At 43.5% G+C, this 15,916-nt stretch overlaps 1 protein-coding gene across 3 annotated transcripts in view; it reads left to right on the top strand.

Annotated features, from left to right (window-relative positions):
• Window positions 1-15,916, top strand: part of NFIA (nuclear factor I A) — a 661,499-nt gene that overhangs the window by 12,877 nt on the left and 632,706 nt on the right. The window contains exon 3 of one of the 3 annotated variants that reach the window (XM_033917102.1): window positions 14,949-15,710. The exons of the other annotated variants lie outside the window; for them this stretch is intronic. Within the exon in view, the coding sequence (XP_033772993.1) occupies window positions 14,949-15,019 (71 nt within the window). The 3' untranslated portion in view covers window positions 15,020-15,710. Of the gene's footprint in view, window positions 1-14,948; window positions 15,711-15,916 lie in introns of those variants that run through there. 3 annotated transcript variants of the gene reach the window in all.

Raw genomic sequence — 15,916 nt, 5'->3', positions numbered from 1 at the left:
TTTCGGATTTAGAATTAAAGGGAGATAAATTTAAAAAAAATAAGCAAAAAGAAAGCTGCAAAACGTTCTTTCTATGTTGATGTAATGTCAGCACACTTTTTAACCTCTAGATTCACACACGTTTTATAATCTGCCTCAGTGATGAACGCTGCTGCTATGGCCCTTTTTCCTTGCCCATAATTTATCCTGCTCTTTCCCAGGTTTTCCTGTGCGTATGTATATCAAATAGCACTTGGCTGCTTTTCTGTCTTGTGGGGGGAAATGTTTCTTTTTTTTCTTTGTAGGAGTGTAGCAGGAAAGCTAATTTATGGTTGCCCTTTATCAGTTGATTTCTATCAAAAGCCACATTATACCAGGCACGTGGCAAGGTCACAGCTGAAGTTGTTAAGGTCACGACCTTAGCCACCAGGCATTTGACCTTTTAGATAAAGTTAACCTCTGCTCATTAGTGGGCATTCACCCAAGAATGGTGGCTTTTTTTTTTTTTCTATTGAGTTTTATTGCTTCTTTGTAATTTGGTGTGAATGCCAGCAGATTGCAAAAAAAAAAAAAAAAAGTCCAAATTATGGCTGTTGGGTATTGTCAAAGGTCAGTTTTTTTAAAAGGCTTTGAAGCCAGGGTAACCTGTATGGAAAAACTGCACAAAATAAAGGCTCTATATTTTTGAAGATTGCCCTCAATGTCAGGTATCCAGAAGGAATAACGTTTTTAATAATTTGTGACAGGGTGAAGTCATTAGGTTAAAAAAACATTGTGTTTTTAGTCAATTTTCAGGACTGGATAAAAAAAAGAGAAATTTTCAACTTGCCTTCCCCCCACAACAGCCTACCACATGTAGAAAATTACTAGGATGATAGGGTTTGCGTGCACAGTGAATTTTGCATTGACATTAAACTTTAGGCCGACCCTTTGCTTAAAATGATTCCACACATCAAAGAATAGTAACTTGCAGGTAAGCCACAGACCATGTAACATGCGTGGTTTTAAAAGAGTGTGACTCTTGGCTTAGGACATTGGGGGAAGAACTTGGGCAGCCCCTTCTCCAAATCAATACCTATCATTGTCCGTACTAAAACAATGGCCAATTAGTCTGGGGATAGGAGAAGATGTAGTTTTACCAGTCCCTTAGATTTGGTTCCGGCATGTTCAATTTCAAATTAACCCATTTCCCAGGCTTTTTCTGATAATGTTTTATGGACTTGAAAGTTGAAATATCTATCTAACCTGCACTGATTGTAGTTCCTCCTGATTCTCCTTGTTTTTAATCTAAAGCTTATTTGCTGTCATTGTTTGCGTTACTATCCGTTTTCTCCGTTTTCCCCCTTTTTATATTGTACATCGCTTTGAAATCTTTGCTATTGCGATACAATCAAACTTTTAATAAACTTGAAACAGAGACTGCTTCTCAGGGACAGCCATGATAGCATGTCAGTATCGTTCAAATAAGTTTTGATAACCGTAGGAGGATTTTAGTCGTCACACACTTGCCGGTGTCAAAACCTGTCTCATAAACAACTAGAAGCAACTTGAAATCATGTGAATTGTGATGGAAGGACGCTGCTGCCTACGTTACAACGTCTTATACTGATCCCAGCTACATTAGTCCTGATAATGGGAAGCCAGAAATGTTTGCAAGGCAAAGGGAACCGTTGTATGGCTGCAATCATGCAGATCGCTTCTGCAGAGTGGTACAAATGACCACACTAGAGGGGCCGTATTTTTTCCCCCCCCCCCCCGCTGCCGTAGAGCGCGCTTATCGGCCAGTATCGAATGTTTTTCTTGTGACGGTGGTAGGGGTGATAATGCCAGAACGAAATTAAAATCCAAATGGAGCCCATCGTGCAAGGTTTGGTGCGTCTCTTCCTTTTGCTGCTGGCAGCAGCGACGGTGGTGCCAACCCTTCAGTGTTATAGAAAGCTGGGCAGATTGGCCAGATGGTAATGTTGGCACGTTGAGAGCCTATGTCCCACAGCTCAAGAGCAGGTGGAAGCTGGGGAGGCTTTTTTGTTGTTGTTGAACGATGTGTCCAAAATGTTCTTTAGGACTGCATGTCATGGCTAAATAATGATTTCTTTTTTTTTTTTTTTTTTTTTTAATTTCATTGTGTTGTTTCGCTTTGTTAATATGTTTTTTCCCTTTATTGTTTCCCTCTTTTTAAAATTATTAATATTGTAACCTTATCCCCTCATCCCTCCACATCCAGTTATGTCTGTTGGTCTGTAGGTCTAACCCCTTTTGTTATTATCATTCTTTTGTATTTTAATGTATGCACAAATTTGGATTTTAATGTAATTCGCTTAGTATTTCACGTATAAGCGATTCATCAAATTTCTAATAAACTTGAAACTTGCAGAGTATGAGCAGTTTCATGTTTGAAAGATTGGGGATTTTTATAAATGTTCTTTTTTGCTGCTTGGTGTCAGTTTTGTTCGTAGGGCCCCCCCTCCCCCCCAATGTATGGTGGTAGGGGTTAAGTGAAATGCGCACTGTGGCATCTTTATATTTGTTGTACGTTAGAAAATGCCGTGCTGCAGACAACTGTGTAATGTAGACTGATCCTCGTCTACGTGACGTTCATGGGTATTGAGGCTCCCAGAACCCCAGAAGTGTCTTGGATGGGGGTCACCATTCTTTAGTAGCCCTGCAGAGCCCACTAGTGAGGTAGGTAGGTGGGTGGATGGAAAAAAAAAAGGTCAAATTAATCTACATTTATGTCAACATTCGTTCATTACCCTTTATCCAAGATGCTAAACTTCTACTGAACGAAGCCCATACACGTGTTTATTTGTATTACTATATATAGATTGAGCTTATATCTTTGCATTGGTAGCTCAAGGACAGTTACATTCGGGCGCAGTAGGTATTTCTTTGTCCCCAGAGGACTTGCACTATAGGTTTGCACCTGAGGCGGTGGAGGGTGGTGGTATGACCCAGGTCACAAGGAGTGTCGGCGGCATTTTAATCCTGACTTCTCAGTCTGCAGTTTTATCCACTAGGCTAAGTCTAGATCCCATCAGTTACGTTAACATGGATGGATCCTGATCTGGGTGAACCAATAGGCTTCTCTCTTCTCTTTTTGCTCTCTCACCCTCCCTCTCTCTCTCTCAATATATCCATAGGCTGTAATTTAGCAAAGAGGCATGAGTTCAGTGAGTTCAAAGCTCCCCTCTGCCCCTCACCATCTCTGTGACCCTTGGCAAGCTCATTCTTTTTCTTCAGGGTTTATGTTTGTCTTTCTCTGGTTAATCTCTTCTAAAAATATATTATTCACACTTTGGCACATAAGACAGTGACCGTGTTCCGAGAGTCCTCACCAGGGACAATGCCCTGAATATATTTTATTTAAAGTTTTGTTTTTTCTTCCACATTGTGCTATATGGTATGCATTTTTTATGGTTTTGATTTAAGAGACTATAAAGTTCTGAAGAAAATCTGCTTGTTGGTGGAAAGGCCACCAGAAATATAAAGCGCTTGTGATAAATAATATTCTGTGAGTGGCCAATAGGTTTTAGAGCTCCTGTTCCCCCTCTTGCTCCCTCCACTTGCTAATAGCTTAAGCCAGAGAGAGAGAGAGAGAGACCCGTAAGGTGCAAGGTTACAACTTATTGAGAGCTTCCTGGTGCCGTAAAGGCTATGAACTGATCACTGTCAGAATTGAGAGAAGGTAAGGGGGAACCACCTGTATGCAAGTATCAAGTTGTGAACAATTTATGGGCACCTAGCTTCTGGGAGCAGAACACTGCCATTTGCATGACCGTTTCTTGGAAGACTGTTAGCCTTTCCTGATCATCTTGATCCCTGCTGCCCCCTAGTTTCTTGGCGGACTATGAGTAGGGTGGTTTGCAAATGCCTCTCTCTCGCCCCCTCCTGTTAGCAATGGCTGGGTACTCAGGTACTCATTTACCAATCAAAAGTGGATGGCTGAGTTGGCAAGAGGCCAGCAACTTGAGAAAATCACAGGTGTGCACCGATTGCACCATGAGGCGAGAGTACTCGAGCTGAAAAACCACTGGATAGCATATGAGAGTGCCCAGGAAGTCTAATCAATATTCTGCATCCAGGCATCCCAGGCTATCTAAGGAAATATGAGTGATGCTCTTGTGGTATTACAAGGTCACTCTGTTTCATGTGGGTCTAAAACAGTTAGGGCTCTTCAGCTTGGAAAAGAGACAGCTGAGGGGAGATATGATCGAAGTCTACAAAATCCTGAGTGGAGTAGAATGGGTACCCGTTCTACTCCACTCAGGATTTTCACTCCGTCAAAAATGACAAAGACTAGGGGACACTCGATGAAGTTACAGGGAAATACTTTTCAAACCAATAGGAGGAAATTTTTTTCACTCAGAGAATAGTTAAGCTCTGGAACGCGTTGCCAGAGGATATGGTAAGAGCGGATAGCGTAGCTGGTTTTAAGAAAGGGTTGGACAAGTTCCTGGAGGAAAAGTCCATAGTCTGTTATTGAGAAAGACATGGGGAGGGGGGGGGGGGGGAAAGCCACTGTTTGCCCTGGATCGGTACCATGGAATGTTGCTACTGTTTGGAGTTCTGGAATCTTTTGTTACTCTTTGGGATTCCAGAATCTTGCTATTCTTTAGGATTCTAAATGGAATGTTGCTACTCCTTGGGTTTTGGCCAGGTAATAGGGACCTGGATTGGCCACCGTGAGAACGGGCTTCTGGGTTTGATGGACCATTGCTCTGACCCAGTAAGACTATTCTTATGTTCTTATGATCATTTCAGTGCCACTGATATTTCTGGTATAGACGGATATATTGTCTTTGGGAGGAGGGATAGTTACCACAGTTTGCTAATCCGACATTTGACAGGAGAGGGATTTAGCCCTGGACCACTGTTTCCTTCTTGCCGCTATAACTGAGATAGTAAGCACCTAAGGTAATCCAGCAACCCCGGTGACAGAGGGGACTTGGGACTTGTTTGCACAGATGTGATTATGAGGCTCATCTTTGGTCCCCACTGTGAAACCCTGTACCAACAACAAACATCTTTAATGTGGCTTTTTGTTTTCTTTAAAAATCTACTTTATCGTGTGCTTTTCCTGATTCCAGGAGGGCAAGGTAGTGCTCATGCAGTGCAGTTATTTCAGGTTGAAATCAGGTCTGGGCGCAAAATATGCGAGAGAGGTGGCTGTTTGAATGGAGGTCGGCGTTTTTATAGCCTTGAGGTTTCAGTGTGGGTAAGAGAATTTCTCTCTACTGCTGGCTGTCTTTTATTGGCCCACAGTTTTATATTTCCTGTCTTTTCCACCCTGTGATGAATAGCATTAATTTAAAGCTATTTAAGGCGAGTGTGGGATAAACCACAGGCTTTGTTGTGGTCAGTGCTGTACGCAGCAGGGCTGAGAACTGCGCTGGGTTAGAGCTCTGGCACTGCTTCCAGAAGGCCCCAAACAGTGTGCAGTTCTGTTCCTCTCTCTCCCCAAGCCACAGTAAGATATTTCTAATCGCTCACAAATGTCGCTGGCGGCTACTTCCGGTTTCCAGATGTAAATCGTGCAGTGAATGTATTGCTTTGCATGTGGACACAGTGCAGGGAGTTTTGTTCAGACTTGACATAGTTTCAGGAGGAGCTGCAACACCGGTTGTTTTTGCTTAAATAAAATGTGAAAAAAAGTACTCTTTAATCGTCGGCCTTTTTAGGCCAAATGGGTTTGCATTGGACATATTTTTTAAAACTTTTTTTTTAATAGTAAGGCTTAATCCCCTTTTGGTGATGATCATAACTTATTCGTGTTCCTAGTGTAGGCTTACCATATGGCTCCAGAAAAAGGAGGACGGCTTGAGACATCCGGGTTTTACTTCCATTGCTTTCAGTAGAAGTTAAGCCCAAATGCCTCTATCTGCCCTTCTTTCCATTGCGGTCAGTAGAAGTAAAACCTGGATATCTCAATCCGTCCTCCTTTTTCTGGAGCCGCATGGTTACCCTACTGCTCCACATTGTTCAGAGACTCATCCCCTCTTCTACGAAACCGCGCTGCTCCCGACGCTCATAGGAACTCAATGATATATAGGGTAGAGCAGAGCAATAGGCTGAATAGTGATTTGTAGAAGAGGCAGCCAAATAAGGTATAAGTGATCTATATGAAGACTTGGCAAGATTGGTCGGTAATTGGGGCTACATAGAATTTTGAGAATAGGTGTGTTTTTAGGAGCCTTCTGACGTGCATGTAGGAAGGAGGCTGATGCTTTGACCAGTTTGTTCAGTTCTGGGTCTCTGGAGATGGCTTGGTACGATAGGAGCCTGTTGATGAATCTTTTCTGAGAGCATCCTTTGATTGAAGGGAAGGAGGAAAATGACTGCCGATGAGTAGGCCGACCAGGCTGAGCGAAAGTGAACTGATTAGTAAGGCAGTAAGCCGTGTAGTGCTTTATAGACGAGGAAGCCAAATTTTAAGTGTGTTGTCAGCCAGTGAAATTTCTGCTAGAACAAGGTTAGGTGGTCGAATTTTTTGAGGTTGTAGATTAGCCTGACTGTAGTGTTTGAATGACGCTAAGTATGTAATGTTGCAATCGTCAAGAATGCTTAGGACTAGTGCTTGGACTAGAAGTGGAATGAAGTTTCAAGTTTATTAAATTTTGATTTTACGCAATATCCAATATTTCAATGCGTATTACATAATTGTAATACGCCAGGGTAATACGCCAAGGTAAAAGCCAGGGATGACAAATACAAATAAAACTATTATACAGACTAATCATTATGTTCTGTTAATACAAACTGAAACAAGTAGGTAAAAGGGAGAAATACAATTTATACAATTTATAAAATTAATTAAAAAAGAAAAAACAAAAAAAAAAAAAAAAACCAAACATTTAAGGTTTGTACATAAGGGTAGGGTCAATTTAGAAAAAAGCTAGTTCAAAGTATTTTCTTAAGGCTCTGAGTTTCCGTAGTGTGTTGAACCCTTTGCGCACGACATGGTCCACTTGGGTTGACATGGAAAGCTGTTTGTCTAGGTGAACGCCCAGGATTTTAGTCGCAGATTTTCACGGGGGGGGGGGGGGTTCTGATATTTGGTTGCTGGCTCTGCTCTTTTCTGATTGCATGATGAATCGAGGACACGAAAGGAGAAGCGTGAACTTGGCGGGTTTTGAGACATCTGATCACCGTTCACATGTTTTCCACAGCTACAACGTCAGATTCCAAGATGTGCCGAGCTTTTTTTTCTCCATTGCAGCCAACTTTCTTTCTCTGAGTAAAGCAAACTTTGCAACCAGCTTTATTATTTTCTTCTGGGCCTCAGCGACACCACTCCTCCGCTCAATAAGCTTTCATAGCAACAAGCTTTATGTGTCAGATGGTCACTGGCCCCTATCTTTATTAATCTTAAATTAAAACATTTTATTGAAGGAATCAAATATATATACAATAAAATTCAAAATTCAATTATTCCATAAATAATTCTATCATTCCTCCAAAATAAATTTTAATCTTATGTTATATTATATTTTATGCTGTCGATATCACTTTAAAATTTACTATATCAGCAATTCATACTTTTTTATATATATATATTTCATTTTTTAGATTTAACACAAATCACTTATCTTGAATGCTTTGCTTCACTCTCATTTAGTGTTTTTTTCTTAACACAGCAGAGGAGAAGCCTTTCCAGTTTCCCCCAGTCCAAGGGATCCAGTGTGTGACTCAGAACAGTCAGACGAGGCAGACGTTTCTATCCTCTGCCATGGTCAAATCCAAACAGAAGACCTATTTTGTGCTGGACTGAGATACTGGCTGTTTAAGGTGTCCGATGTCTTGGTTCAGTAAAACTTCTGCTGCGTCATGGGAGACGGCCTTGATGAATTTAAGCCCTCCGTAGTTTGAATACGATGTCCAAAATGTTTACCCTAAAAGTATTCGAGGAAAGGCCCGCATATGGTTGAAAGCTGGGGGGGGGGGGGTTTCCAGCTGTGTCATTGTTAATGTGCTATCTTGCAGTTCGTTGACGTTCGGGGATTGCAGAGTTTACAGCACCTGCTTTCACAACGTAAATGACAATCCACTAAAAATCCAAGGGAGCAGAGAGAAACCTTAGCGCTATTGTGTCCGATGCTCTCAAGGTAGGAAAACAAGGTGGTAGGATGGTGGTCAGATCCAGAGAGTCATAACCAGCTGAAAAGCGGAGGCGATAATGTTGTACGCAGGACCTTGGTAAGACCTGGCTTAGGGGCCTCTCTTCCAAAGCCATTTAGCGTGGGCCGCTCTGGTGACTGCCTCGAAGCCCATAGGGATTTAAAGGGCGGCGAGGCAGCTGCTAGCACAGCTTAGTAAACGGGGAAGTTAGACTGTTGTGTCCAGTTCTGGAGATCACACTTCCAAAAAGGTTTACCTGGGCAAGAGCAGCAAAAAAAAGAATGTCATATGAGATGAGACTTCAGGGCCTAAATATGTATAAGAGGACAGACACCTTTCTTTCTTTTTTTTTAATTGAAATTTTATTGAAATTTTACAAATACAAAATTATAAGAATAAAACAAAACAATAAGCTGCAGATACCAAAATATACATAATAATATGCAAAATATAGTATCGTTAATATACAAAGTAAAGTTAATTAGTATTTAATGAGTCCTTACATATTCATCAAGAGGGGTCCAAAGTTTTGTGAATCTGGCTATGTTATTTTGTTTGAATGTTATTTCCTCAGACTTTCTGATTCCACCATTCGTAAAAATTAAGCCTCGAATTGTCTTTCCAATTGGAAACAATATGGTGGATAGCTAAGGCAATCATGCAATCAAATATTTTTTTATATAACGGTGGTATTGATATATCTGGACAGACACCTTTCTTAATGGAAGGGAAGCTCTAGGGCAGGGGTGGGCCACTCGGGTCCTTGAGGGCCGGAATCCAGTCGGGTTTTCAGGATTTCCCCCAATGAATACGCATTGAAATCAGTGCATGCAAATAGATCTCATGCATCTTCATTGGGGAAATCCTGAAAATCCGACTGGATTCCAGCCCTCGAGGACCGGAACTGCCCACCCCCTGCTCTAGGGCTAGAAAGCAGGCTTTGACAGGCTGAGGCAGATCGGCGACTGGTAAGTTATCCATTTCCAGGAACTAGACTTTTTCACCAGTCCTGGTTTCAAGCAGTGAGATATTTGCAGTCCTTGATTCTGCCCATTGGATCAGGGTGGGATTGCCGGAAATCCCGAGCTGGCTTTATTTATTTATTTATTTAATTCGTTTTCTATCCCATTTGCCCCAAAGAGCTCAGAACGGGCTATCTGTTAAACATACATAATATACAGCTAACAGGTTACGATTTGCACTGGGTTTGCCATCGTTTCAGTATACGTTTACGATACAAGTTTTTATCCTAACTTAAGAGCATAAGAATTGCCGCTGCGGGGTCAGACCAGTGGTCCATCGTGCCCAGCAGTCCGCTCATGCAGCAGCCCTTAGGTCAAAGACCAGTGCCCTCCTTAAGTCTAGCCTTACCTTTGTACATTCCAGTTCAGCTTGAACTTGTCTGACATTGTCTTGAATCCCTGGAGGGTGTTTCCCCCTATAACAGCCTCTAGAAGAGCGTTCCAGTTTTCTACCACTTTCTGGGTGAAGAAGAACTTCCTTACATTTGTATGGAATCTATCCCCTTTTAACTTTAGAGAGTGCCCTCTCGTTCTCTCCACCTCGGAGAGGGTGAACAACCTGTCCTTATCTACTAAGTCTATTCCCTTTGTTATCTTGAATGTTTCGATCATGTCCCCTCTCAGTCTCCTCTTTTCAAGGGAGAAGAGGCCCAGTTTCTCTAATCTCTCACTGTACGGCAACTCCTCCAGCCCCTTAACCATTTTAGTCGCTCTTCTCTGGACCCTTTCAAATGTTGACATATACTAGGGGTCTATTACTAATATACATAATATCCAATTTACAGGTTACAATTTGCCATAGTTATCCTTACAGTGCAAGTTTTCCAGTACAAGTTTTCCTAATGTGACACATAACTGGGATCTAGTAACAATATACAGTACATATCTTTGTAATCCATCGTTCGTGGGCAGGAGAGTTAGGTAAAGAGGTTTGTTTTTATTGCTTTTCTAAAGTTGAGGAGTCCTTCAAGGGATTTGCGGGGGGAGTCGATTCCAGCGGCTCGGTATGAAGTTTGAGTGGGCACGTCATTTGGCGTTTTGCAGTTGAAGGGCACGACCAGGGGGGGCGTTTTGAGGCCTATTTCATTCTGGGAGTGGAAGGAACCTGTTCGGCATGTATCGAGGAAGCTTTGCTGTCACATAGCCTGGCGCCATGTCATGCAAGGATTTGAACCCTAGCATCAGGCCGTTGAGGACACAAGGTTCGGCTGCGGGTAGCCAGTGAGCCGACGTTAGAGCCGGGGAGACAGGATCGCAGGCATGGAGGCTTTTTAGAAGCCTGATTGTCGTGTTTTGTACATGCTAGACACGTCGTACGTTCTTCACCGTGAGACCGTTGACTAGCTTAATATCTTGTTCTTGAAACTGGGTAGCTCTGTGTAAGCGGTGATGGTAGAACTAAGTAGGAGCTGGATCTGTCTGGCAGGCCGTGCAAGGGACACGAGAGTTTGGTTGTTTAGGCAACAGTTTTGTAGTTCGACAAGGAGAAGTACTGAGCGTGGATTGTGGTGTCAGGTCAAAAGCGTGAAAACTTAACTTTTTCCCTGTTTTTTAGGGAAAAAGTTCAGTTTACAGTAAAATGTGGAGGGTTACAACCCCCCAAACCCCCCATAACGCCGGCGCGATGTCTATTAAGTAAACTGGGGGGGTTCCCCAACAAAACCCCCCGTCGGAGCCCCTAAAAACTGTAATTTAGAGTGGTGCGGCGGCGCGCGCTTTTGTCTTTCGCACCGTTGTCTATGAACCCTGGATTGTATTGGGACCTTTTATTTTAATTTCCTCAGAATGTGAAGGAATGAGATGAAAATAAACAGAAAGGGCACGATTTTCAGAGAAGGTATATCTGCAGGCAATTTTTTTATTTTTTTTTTTACTGCAGACTTTACACCTCTTTTAAAGGGAAAACACTCGTACACATTTCACACCTGCTCAACTGTGAGGATGGTTCTTTTATTTGGGGGGAGAGGGGACAAGTTATATACACATTTTTGAAATAAAAAAAAAAGTATATATGTAAATGAACCCCATTCAGGACCAGCATTAGGGCAGTGCAATCATTGATGTTATTTCAACGTAAAAAAGTACTTATGGTAGCTTAAAAACGATGTCCCTCTTTATATGAGTTACAAGCCAGATAGCCTATGGATGTCGTTTTTAAGTTAAGTACTTTTATACTAAATCTACACATAAAGCCCAAATGTTTTAAGATGAGCCTTCTGATACTGTAGACTCTCAGTTAACCGGCACTCTCAACCAACTAGAAAAAAAAAATTATCTGCAAAAAATAATAAATTGTCTTCATGCTCCTCACCTAACACCTCCCTCCCTCTAGCCACAGAGGCATCAGCAGAAGAGGTAAGGCCCTGTTGGAGCTGACCAGAAGCTGCCTGTTTACCTGTGTTTCCTCTGCTCACCGGCTACCGCTACTGCTTCAGATGAGGGAAAAGGGGGGGGGGGTTGGTATCAGGATCGGCTCTGCTGCTTTGGGAATGTGAGGAGCGAGGGGGTTAAATTAGGGCCAGCTCTACTGCTTCAGGAACATAAGGAGGGAGGGGGTTGTCAGGACCGGCTCTGCTGCTTCGGGTAAGGGAGAGAGTGGAGGGAGAAGGGGGAAGGGGGAAGAGAAAGTGGGAGAGAAAGAAAGGAAGAACAGATGCTGGACTTACAAGTGGAGGTGGAGGGATGATAGAGTGAGGTGGGAAGGGAGACAAAACTATTTTTACAGTAACTCTCAAGCAACCAGAAACTACAGTTATCTGGCATCCACCAATCCTTATGGATGCCGGATAACTGAAAGTCTACTGTATGTGCGCTGGTAAGTCAGCTGCTGGCAGAAAGAAGGGCGGAGCTGGGAGAGGAAGGGATAACCCAGGGGTGGGCAACTCCAGTCGGGTTTTCAGGATTTCCCCAATGAATATGCATGAGATCTATTTGCATTCACTGCTTTCAATGCATATTCATTGGGGAAATCCTGAAAACCCGACTGGACTACGGCTCTCGAGGACCGGAGTTCCCTACCCCTGCACTACTGCCTGCACAGATCCAGTGAGTTTACCCATTGTTCTTTTGTCCTCCATTCAGCAGAGGGAGACAGCGGGCAGCGCTTCTTACCTCCTGCTTTCTCTGCTGGTTTCCCTCTGCAATCACAACCATGTGGGGCACCACCTTTGGAGTTTTATATCATGATCGGGAGGGAGGGGACAATGTACTTGCTTGCCTGGGGCCTATCAAGAGCTTAATTCTGCCAAATTTGCATATGCTTTGCATATTTCATATAAAAACCATATGGGTCAACACCTCTAAATCAAGAGCCAAACCTGAAGTGAACTTGGGGCTGGATTCACTAAGCCCACCGATCCTACCCAATCTATGGGCGATCGGAGGCAGGCCGACTGATCCACAACGCACCCTCATGCAAATGGGGGCAATCAGAGGCACGCTGGAGAGCAATCCTGACGCATACGCAATCTACTTTGCCTGTAGATGGTCTGCGGCGTGCGTTTGCTGTCCGTGCTTTTTAAAAACTTTTTTACTCGTGAGCCCGGGAAGGGTGGCAAGCAGGAGAGTCAGGGCAGTGAGCGGGGCGGCAAGCAGGAGAGTCGGTGCACAGAGCGGGGCGGCCAGCAAGAGTTAGGGCAGAGAGAGTGAGGTGGCAAGCAGCAGAATCGTGGCAGAAAGCAAGAGATGGCGGCAAGCAGCAGAATCGCAGGAGATGCTTTACTGAAGTCGACAGAGAGTCGGGGCAGCAAGCAGGATAATCTGAGCAGAGAGCAGTGCGGCCAGCATTGGGCAGAGAGCAGGGCGGCCAGCATAAAAGAGTCGGAGCAGGAGGGTCAGGGCAGAGAGCAGGGTTTTTGCTCACATGACTGGTCCTCGCCAGTCGCTTGCTTTTGGATCGGCCAGCCCAGTCGGTGTGCCTTCTTTAGTTTAGTGAATTGCGTCCTTACTTTGCATTCCGTTTCCCCTCATTTGCATGCACGGATCAGAGGTTAGTGAATCAGGTCGAAGGAAAATCGGGTCGGTGCACGATCGCAAACAGGAGTGAATCTAGCCCTTGGTTTTATATCCTAGCAGTGAGAACCTGGCTCAGGCTGGCTGCTCCTTCCATGTTTTTTGTTATGTGCATAGAACATATGCTTTCTTTTCATGTCTATGATACTAAACCTTTGGTTGCCTTAATGCTGCTCTGCATTGTCTTTGTTGGTATTCCTGCACTGGGGGCTGCAGATGGAACAATTTTGTTTGTTTCATTGAGTTTAGTTGCATTTTAGTGTGCTGTTTCGTTTTAACTTGCACTAGAACAAAATAGCTGATTTTATTTTATTTCAATATGCATTAAACCTATATAGCACTAGTTAAAATATTTAGAGCACATTACATCCTTGTGTACGGAATTGCAGAGCCAGTCTTGCACTGGTTCGGATGTCAGGGTGCCTGGTTCTCTGCTCCCTGAGCACCCAAGGCATATTCATCTGTACCAGAAAGCAGTACCTGCTTTTAGTGATAAGTTGCCCGACAAGTGGGTTGATTTTGCAGCCTGCTTTGCTCTCCTTGAACCAGAGTACCTTTCTGCAGGCCTCCCTCTCACCCCGGCCTGTTAACTTTTTTTTTTTTTTTCCTGCTGCTCACTCCAACCTCTCTGCCTGGGAGCTGGATTGGAATGCAACCATCAGAGAGCAGAGCCGTCTGATTGATAGCCCCCAGCTCCCTGAGGCGATGCACTCGCTCCTGCAGCATTCCATAGAAGAATCACACACCCTAGGAGGTTTTAATCAGTGTTCTGGGGTGTTTGGAACTTGTTCCCTTTCCTGGTGTTTGACTCCATGCTTTTACAGACTGCATGGGTCTGCGCAGGAGTTGCTGCAGAATTGTTGTGGGGCAGGGAGACCTGAGGGCTCTCGGATTCCTAAATCAATATCTTGCTTCTGCCGTCCTTACATGGGGTCCCTCTCCCTAACCATTCAGCTTGGTTCATAGACAAAACCGCGGAAGACAAAGGCGCGCGCCGACAACTGAGCGCAAGATGGAGGCGCGCGCCGAAGAAAATGACAGTTTTTAGGGGCTCCGACGGGGGTTTTTGTTGGGGAGCCCCCCCCACTTTACTTAATACAGATCGCGGCAGCTTTGTGGGTGGTTTGGGGGGTTGTAACCCCCCTCATTTTACTGTAAACTTAACTTTTTCCCTGTTTTTAGGGAAAAAGTGAAGTTTTCTGTAAAATGTGGGGGGTTACAACCCCCCACAACGCCCCCACAACGCGGCACGATCTGTATAAAGTAAAGTGGGGGGGTTCCCCCCCACACCCTCACCGTCGGAGCCCCTAAAAACAGTTATTTTCTTCAGCGCACGCCTCCGCGCTGCGCTCAGTTGTCGGCGCGCGCCTTTGTCTTCCGCGGTTTTGACCTGACACCATTCAGCTTTCTTAACTATTTATTTTATTTAATTATTCAGTTTTCTATACCGTTCTCTCAGGGGAGCTCAGAATGGTTTACTCAAACATTTTTTCCCTGTCTGTCCCAACGGGCTCACGATCTATCTAATGCACCTGGGAAAATGGGGGGATTAAGTGACTTACCCAGGGTCACAAGGAGCAGCGTGAGTTTGAACCCACAACCTCAGAGTGCTGAGGCTAGAAGTTCTTAATTGGTAGGGGCTTTTCAACCTGTCTGTTGTATAACTACAGGGCTCTGTTCACTGGTAATACACCAGAGCCTTTCCCAAATATATATTTGGTGTTATTTTGTGGAACTGCAAAGCCACTCATTAACCTGAGCCCAGATAGATATGGGCTGGACATGATTAGATTCTTATCGATTTCTATTTTTATTAAACAGTTTTTGGAAGTGATTGCATCATATTCCAAGCAGAAGAGTTGATGAGACGCAGATTATTATTAAACCCCTAATCGGCCGTATTGGACTGCAGGTTCTGGATACTCTCTACACGTTGAACTATGAACACTGGTGTATCGGAAAACTTATTTTTCTTTGATTTTTAAGTCTTGAGCTATTTTAGCAGCTCCTTGAGATATGTTCTTAGAGATCTTTAAGCAGACTGTTGGAAGGATCCAATTTTCGAGGGACCAGTGGGATTCAGGCATCTATTTTTATCACATTTGCTAAGAGACTGGTTGAAACGGGTTTGCACTGGATTTTCATTCTGCAAAGCTTTGCAGTTCCTATGGTCTATTCCTATAAGGGGATTTGTACTTTACATTGTAAAGTACTTTCCACTTTGGGCTATATAATCGTCTACATACCTCTTACAGAATACTAACTAGTTATTAAAAATATGTGTCTTGGTGGGAAGAGCATGGGCAGAGCGCAGATTATAAAATACAGTAATTATAAAAAACAAATTTTGGTGTAAATGTCAATATAAAGATAAGTAGGCATCTACTTTTCTTTATAAAATAGCACATTTGGTGCCTTTTTCCATCTTATCCCGGGCAGCTTGTTGTAGAATTACTCTCTGTATGTTTTATGCTAGAGAATGACACGGTAACAAAATTCATCACCGTTCCCATCCTCGTGGATAACCGCGGGAAATAATCCCATGTCATTTTCTAGTGTCTATTTCAACCTCGGTCCTTCTACACCAGCATTCTTCAAAGCAAAGCTTGTGGGTCAGTGGTTGTGGCCATTCATACTCTCATTCTTATGTGAGCCAAGGATAATGAAGCCATTGTGACATCACTGATGTGATTGGCTCTTAGGCACTGGTGGAATGAGGCATTATGACATCACAATATCTGCTAGGATACCAGAGACTGTCATTCTGTAGTGTCTATTTCAACCTCAGT

Source organism: Geotrypetes seraphini, chromosome 12, assembly GCF_902459505.1.
Source record: "Geotrypetes seraphini chromosome 12, aGeoSer1.1, whole genome shotgun sequence".
Taxonomy (NCBI): Eukaryota; Metazoa; Chordata; class Amphibia; order Gymnophiona; family Dermophiidae; genus Geotrypetes; species Geotrypetes seraphini.
The sequence above is the reverse complement of the archived record's forward strand: the minus strand, read 5'-3'. Positions and strand labels throughout refer to the sequence as shown.